The sequence below is a fragment of the Ptychodera flava genome, chromosome 14, assembly GCF_041260155.1.
Source record: "Ptychodera flava strain L36383 chromosome 14, AS_Pfla_20210202, whole genome shotgun sequence".
Taxonomy (NCBI): Eukaryota; Metazoa; Hemichordata; class Enteropneusta; family Ptychoderidae; genus Ptychodera; species Ptychodera flava.
The window spans coordinates 31,649,300-31,656,871 of NC_091941.1; the positions used below are offsets into that span (position 1 = coordinate 31,649,300).

General features: G+C 36.1%; 1 protein-coding gene across 1 annotated transcript; it reads left to right on the top strand.

Annotated features, from left to right (window-relative positions):
• The first annotated feature begins 239 nt into the window (after positions 1-239).
• On the top strand, positions 240-7,049 carry LOC139150160 (putative deoxyribonuclease TATDN3). The gene is made up of 9 exons (XM_070722344.1): positions 240-369; positions 1,561-1,593; positions 2,033-2,152; positions 2,986-3,090; positions 3,686-3,795; positions 4,407-4,462; positions 5,760-5,872; positions 6,134-6,214; positions 6,788-7,049. The coding sequence occupies exons 1-9, from the start codon at positions 316-318 to the stop codon at positions 6,929-6,931; spliced, it is 816 nt and encodes a 271-aa protein (XP_070578445.1). The 5' UTR covers positions 240-315; the 3' UTR covers positions 6,932-7,049.
• The last annotated feature ends 523 nt before the right edge of the window (positions 7,050-7,572 follow it).

Consider the following 7,572-nt stretch of genomic DNA (forward strand, 5'->3'; position numbering starts at 1 on the left):
TCGATTTTAATTTGTCATTACTATGTCGCCGATGCATACGAGCCAAGCAGAAAATGTCTGATGCTGTCTTGTGCGCGTGTCATGTCAGTCTCCCGAACCACAGTTGCGAGTGTAGTGATACGTACCGGCCGCCGCGTACTTTGCACTATGCATAGTACGCGGCGGCCGGTACGTATCACTCCACTCGCAACCGTGTCCCGAACGGAACGAGAGAGGAACTTGAAAGTCTGAATCTGATTCTGGCGTCGATTTTGTGTGCCAGGGTGAGATTCACGCAACCTTCGAAATCTGACGCTAACTTGCGCACAGATTGTAATGGACGGCTACATCGATGGTCACTGTCATATAGCAGCACAAGAGTTTGACAACGTAAGGAATTTGCAACCAGGTGTCAAACTATTGCTTGTAAATTGATTGTTAAGGGTTAGGCTTATCAAGTTGCGTATTTTTCCCTGATACCATGTTTGATGAAGTATACAGCCGAGTTAGATTCAGTCACCCTTGGTTGTCCTTATGCCGATACATCATGTCGCAAAGACAAATGAAAACACTGCCCACCATTGACTCTGCATGTACCGTACGGCGCGGTTTCTGCACATGGAAGCGGGCACACATACGCTGTTACTGGTACACAACGCGCTAGGCTCTCTGACCACGTTTCGCCATATGTTGAATCAGCTATGATTTGATATTGCTCGTCTTGCATTTGTGTTTGCTGGCATAGCCAGATAATATTGTGGCGTAATAGCGGTTTTGTAAACTTGTTGTTTTCATGTTTGTGGTCAGTTAACAGCATAGATAAATTAGTATAATGTTGATGCAATGTTATCAACCAGTGTATTATAGATTTCTTTGTTGCTTATGTATTGAAATAAGTCAGAACAACAACATAAAATGATGTGAACAACGGCAAATTGGCTCCTGCTGCATGCTGTTAACTAACACATAATCCTGGCAAGGAATATCCATATGAATACATATAACACATCATGTTTTGTTCTGAAGTACAATTTTTAGCCTTATAACCCATTCGTAAAATATCTCTTTTTAAGCTTTAAAAGGCCAGCTGAAATAGAAGAGAGTCAGCTTCAAAAAACAGGACCCAGGACATATCACTATTAAACAAGTTTTCCCCCATAGCCCATGTACTGTACCCATGAGAGGGAATTTGAAAGTTTGAAAAACAAACTTAAAATTCAGTATATGATTAGTATCCTCGCTGGTACAGTATTATGACCAAATGGGCAAAGTATAGGGGCACCTGACTGACAATCAAATGATGGCGGGGCTGAGACCTGGATGTGGCCTGAGTAGCGAATCTCACTAAACATATTAAAGTGAAGCACAATTGAGTTGAGGCCTGTGAATGAGTTATTGTCACAGCATGAGGAGATTGAAGTTGAATCATCCAAAATCCTTTTATTATTCAGTATGCCCAAAGTGAATAACCCCAATTAATGAAGTCAGAGACAGATATGGTGAATATCCATTGCTATGTGGATGCTTCACATAGTCAAAATTGAATATTAAACTGTCATCTCCCTGTTTTCTTTCCTTTAGGATCTTGATGCAGTGATACAGAGAGCAAAGGAGGTAATACCTAGACATTGAACAGTACTCTGTATCAATGTTGACTTTCTGTAAATGCTGACATTTCTTTAAAAGTTTAAGTTCTGTATGAACAAAATACCCTCAAATGATACTTAAGTTCACAGTCAGTGACAGTGTAATTCATTCACAAATGGTTCTGCTCTGGAATAAAAAGGATGTGTTTCAGTATGCCCAAGTGATCACGTGATGGCAGTACAAATAAATCCACATATATATAAACGCATATGGAAATACATGTACTTCTATGCATGTTTGAGCATGGTTTGTTTATAAGTAGCATGGTCTTTTGAATTCAGGGTTTGACCTATTTTAAAGGCAGCCAAACAAATAGCATTTCATGGATCATCGACAAAATTTCAAAACTAAAATGTCTGTTTAATTTTTCATGTTATGCTTTGATAATGGCTATTTTCCCCTTTAGAGTAATGTGAGTGGCATTGTTGCTGTTGCTGAATTTTTTGAAGAGTTTGAGAAGATCATTGAACTTGCTAACAGCCATCCTGATTTCATATTTCCATCACTTGGACTGCATCCAGTGCAGGTGAGATGATTGTTAATCAGGGAACTTTCTGTGATTATAGATGTATGAATGAATTACTAGCAGTTTATGCTTACTGGAGTATTTTTTAAAATTCCGTCTTTGATCTGTGAGGGCTGTTTTGTATACTGAAGTACATTTATCATACTTCAGTTTTAATGATTGAAATCATTTTAAAGAGTTTGTGGATTAATTGCAGGCATTAATCTTGTGTAAATTACTAGGTTTCTTTTAACCTGTTCACGCCCAATTCACTGTAAAAAGGTTCACCATCACTATTGATAACAATAGGTTTGGGACAAACCACAGTGGTGAAAGGGTTAAAGAGCCAACGAGGAGTGGAAGATTTTACAAAAAAGCTTGATGAGCATCACTTATTAAAAATATCCATGAAACTTGGAAATATGTTTTTCATATAAACCTTACCTTTTCAAACATTGATTTGAATTTGAAAAGAGTGAACACATGGTTTCTGCATGGTTACATGACTTGAAGCAAGTCTAGACTGAAATGAATGTTTTTCAAATCTAACAGGTCATTTGTTTCAGGAAGACAATGTTTTCAATATGCTTTGTTCAGCCATCTTCCTGCCAGGTTCATCTGTTGCTATCAGGTCACGTTGGTAAAGTCAGCAGAGTATGAAATGTCCCAACATGTGACGTATTTTAAAACAGACTTGACCATTTTGAAAACTGCTGAAAATATGATTGACTTATCTTGATAAGACACATATTACACAATTTACAGAAAAACTGCATGTAATGTCAACACACTCTGCATGTTGGTGTTTAATTGAAATGACAATTGTATTTTCTTTTGTTCTAATATTTGCCTAGGGTGAGCCATGTGACGATGGTAGATCTGGAGTGAAATTGTCACAGTTAGATGAGGCTTTACCGATCATTGAAAAATATGCTGATAGAATTGTAGCAGTCGGTGAAGTGAGTATGTGTGAACAATTTCTTCACCACTAAATGGTTTAAGGTGTTATTAGATTATTCAAGTGATCAAAAAGTGTCTGCAAACTTTGATATTTACAGTCATATCAATAATATTAAATGCAGTCTGTATATAAAATGTGCAAATATTCAGTTTACAGTCATGTTTTTTGTCTACCTACCTGAAATTTATTGTATGATAACATACACACATGGCAAACACTCCATGCTGTGCAGCAAGCCATTAGCGGAGCAAAATGACTTTGTCCAGTTTCCACAGGGAATGTGCAGTGTCATCCTTCTTTACCGTAGATCATTACACAGATGAGAAAATGATCATTCACAAAAGTCATAAAACTTTGAGTTTTGGATCAGTAATGAAAGCTTTTCAATCAAATTGCAAACTATTGATACAGTAGATTTACTGATACACAAAAATTAAAATTCGATTTCACACAAATACTCAAGTGTTCAGCCATTTTGGTGTCAAACTATTCACTATGAAGTATTATTACTCTCATGTTATGTGAGTCCAGGATGAAAATTTGAAACACAGGTGAACTGCTAAATGAGAATAAATTATACATTGTACAATCAGATTGGTTTGGATTTCACACCTTGGTATGTAAAGTCAGCCGAGGCAAAAGCAGAGCAAAGGGAAGTCTTCAAGAGACAAATTGAGCTTGCCAAGAGATTAGAAGTACCTGTGTAAGTATGCAACACATTAGGTAAGAGGGCATGTCTTTTTTTGAAAAAATTTATGGGTCAAAACCCTAATAGCATATTTTGTTATGCAAGGTATTTTTTTCATTGTGTGTATTGTGGCTTCTGGAGTCGATATTACTCAAATTTTGATCAATGTTAACCAACTGGTTTTTGTTACATGTCTGACTTTTGTAGCTGTCATAGAGCTGTAATATTCGTAATTTAAGCCAAAATTGTTTAAAACATTTTTGGATTCCATCATTTTCGGACCATCTGAAAACCCTCTGGCTTCAGTTTTTTTTTACCGTTTTATGGCTGTGGCTATTGTTATTTATTTCTTTCAAACCAGGCAAAATAGAAACCAGGTACAATGACAATGAATGTATTATATCTTAATGTATTATAAAACTCTGGATTATATTAGTAATTTATAAATATGCCATTAGGGTTCTTCACACTGGTCGAAACAGTGAGGGACTTCTAAAAATTATGTTTTTATTTCACCTAGTACATTCTCTAGAAATTATTGTTTCTTAATAGAGTAGAGTATAATTCCAAAAATGCAACTTTGGTGGATATATTGGAATTAATACAAATTGTCTGTTGCCCTCTAGGAATGTGCATTCTCGATCAGCTGGCAGACCTGTGATAAATTTCTTAAAAGAAAATGGTAGGTTTTAGGACAATACTCAGTGGCTTAATGATGGAAAATAATCCTTATTTTGATTTATGGAGACAAGAGTTATCAAAGAATTCTGAAATCTATTTGATTCTGTTTGCTGCCATTACTTGTATTGACAGCAAAGTTGTGGCTATGAACACCAGTAATCATTAACATAGGCATACATTGAAAATCTTAGGTAGAATGCGCCTCGGGGACTCTATTCAGACTCCGAAACTTTTACAATTCTTTTTTCATGTACCACTTGTGGGGAGTCATTTTAAAGCTCTTTGAGTAAGACTATTTTCAATCTTTTCACTATTTTTCCAAAAAAGAAAATTTTATTTTTCCCCATTGAGTTAACTCAGGGTTGTGGCCATTTTGAATTTCAAATATTGGTGAAGGTTAATTAATTTGTTTCTCATGTACCAAAATTTGTGTGGTGACTCCTGATATTGTTTATTGATTCAGTAATATTATGCCTGAAAGTTTCATTGAGGAAAGTTTTAGCAAAAGTTTAAGGCAATACCGAAGGATTCAAATTGCTAAGCAACGGTTGCTAAGGGTAATTTCCACAATCAATCAAAATGCAAAGCTTTCATGGTTTTCTTTGCATAATAAAGATTTACAGAACCATATTATTCCAAAAGACGCAGGTTTGTCGCCCGATTGATCAGTAACATCACACATATACAAATTTTCACAGCTCTACTTTAAAACATTTCAGCTCCTACAAATTTGCGCCAAATTTTCCAAAATTTCAGAATGTAACACATGAGATACCTGTTTAGAGCCCCTGGCATGGATTAATTAGGTCATTTGTTCAAGTACAAACGATTTTTGAACAGGAAAATATCTACTGTGTCATTTTGTGAAATTTTGAAGGGTTTTACGGCGATATCTCATATATGGTTTGGAATTTTGGAAACGCATACTTATCTATATTCTCATGTATGACTTCAATAATCCTACCAAAAGTCAGCTAAATTGGTTTGCAATTGAGAGAGCTGAAAGATTTTGAGCATTTTCAAAATACCAGGAGTTGAAAATCCATAGAGAACAACGGAACGGTACGATTTCGCACATGCAAAATTGCGTATTTTGAACGTTGCCAGCGATAGCAACCAACGCGCGCTTTGAATCCTTTGGTATCGCCTTAAGTCTCTCACTTTTAAGGTGCATCCAACCTTAACGGTGTGTGGAATTCTCTTCTTATTATCCACTGTATGCGTTGTTTCTATTGTGTTTTGTTGTTGTTCAAATGTTGGAGATTCAGACAATTACAGTCTGCCACTATGTATTTCAGGAGCTGGTCCAGTGCTGTTGCATGCATTTGATGGCAAAGTCTCTGTAGCTAAGCAGGGAGTAGAATGTGGTTATTATTTCTCTGTGCCGCCATCAATAGTTAGAAGTGAACAGGTAAATATTTATGAAGCCCATGATAGACATTGCTCAAATTGTTACATAACCCAAGGCTGAGCTATATTACACATGTAAACATGTCTTGACTCATTCTCCATTTTCAATTCTGTTTTAAGTTCTTTTCTAAGTCTTCTATCACTGTCCAATTAATCATCAATTATTCATCAACTGTAACTATAAATTTTGCTGAAAAAAACAGGACGTTTATCATGACTTTCCAACAAGTAAAGTTTTACTCTTCATTTTTGCTTCTTTCAGAAACAAAAATTAGTTGATGCAATTCCATTGGATCATCTACTTTTGGAGACAGACTCTCCAGCTTTGGGTCCAGAAAAACAGGTGACTTTTTCACTCAAACAATAAAAAGCAAACTGTCATCCAGCCTTGAAATTTTGCATGATTCTCAGTCCTTACACGTGATGCAACGTGCAATATCTTATTCCAGTGAATTGGCTGTCAACTTTGGAGATCATTGAAAAAAGCAAAGGCAGGTTGGTCTTCAGTGACGATAAGAACTGTCCAATTTACCAGTAAATCAGCAAGACTGTGATATTAAGTATTCTATTATAATGCTCATGATTGTAGCTTTGTTACTGAATAGAGCATTGTGCATACAACAACTGACACTGACATTTAGGAGCAGCAAGTGGATTTTTCCTGCAATTGTTTGAAGTGTCATTTCACTTCATGCAGGAATTAGGGAAATGGTCACCACTGTTAATGCAAAAGGAAGAGAAGGTAGGCAATTTTTGTGGCAGGAGCAGGAAATGTAACGTATCCATTGTATGTAAAGCACCAAGTCCTCTCTCTCCTGATCTCAAGCCCCACAGGTTAACATGTAAGTTGTACTCTAATGCAAAATTTACTATGAAGGTATTGATTTTCTGTTGTTCCCTTTATCCAATTGTACAGGAAAGAAATGAACCAATGAACATCAAGATTTCCTGTGAGATGGTTGCCAAGATAAAAGGAGTTTCCATGGAAACTGTCATGATGAAAACCACTCAGAATGCTCTTAAACTTTTCCCCAAAATACAAAAGTATGTAAAAAAGTGACTTTGTGTGTGAATCACACAACAATATATCCTGTCTCTTAGGACAGTAAGCCTGTTGTTTTTTTTAATATAATCAATTTTAAATAATTGAACTGTTAATAAAGTGAATGAAGTAACAAGTTTTGTTATTATTTTGTAGTGAAAAGATCGTATGTAACAGTGTTTTCCAGACTTCATATAATGACATACAAACTCTATTCTATATTTCCATGCTAATTTGTTTTGAAAAACTGATTCTACTTTAGTGTGTTTTGAATTTTATGTGTTCCAAAGAACACAAACTGCCAAGCTACACATACCCAAGTATCACTGTATCTATATTGCTGAGAGTCGAGCCCTTGAAGCATTCTTTTTTCACCAATATTTGTTTATTGATGATCTATACCTCTTTTTGAATATTACCACTTTGCCTCTGCAATTATTATGTCCCAACAAATACTCAGTTTTTAAGAGAGGTCTTGTGCCCACTATCAAATACCCTGGCTTGCCATTGATATTGTTGTTATCTTGTTCACACACCTGAAACTAGCCAGGCCCCACCAGGGCTAAAACGATCCTCCTCGGGGATAGATGGATTTGGTTAATGTGTAGACTCTTTCATTTGAACTCATTGCCACACCCAGATCTGTGCCTTTCATCTCT

Bases quoted from the DNA above. Each gene is read 5' to 3' on its own strand.
- LOC139150160 (XM_070722344.1), top strand. From the start codon at position 316: ATGGACGGCTACATCGATGGTCACTGTCATATAGCAGCACAAGAGTTT. The intron at 1,594-2,032 runs GTAATACCTAGA...TTTCCCCTTTAG, and splicing joins TGATACAGAGAGCAAAGGAG to AGTAATGTGAGTGGCATTGT. The intron at 2,153-2,985 runs GTGAGATGATTG...ATATTTGCCTAG, and splicing joins TTGGACTGCATCCAGTGCAG to GGTGAGCCATGTGACGATGG.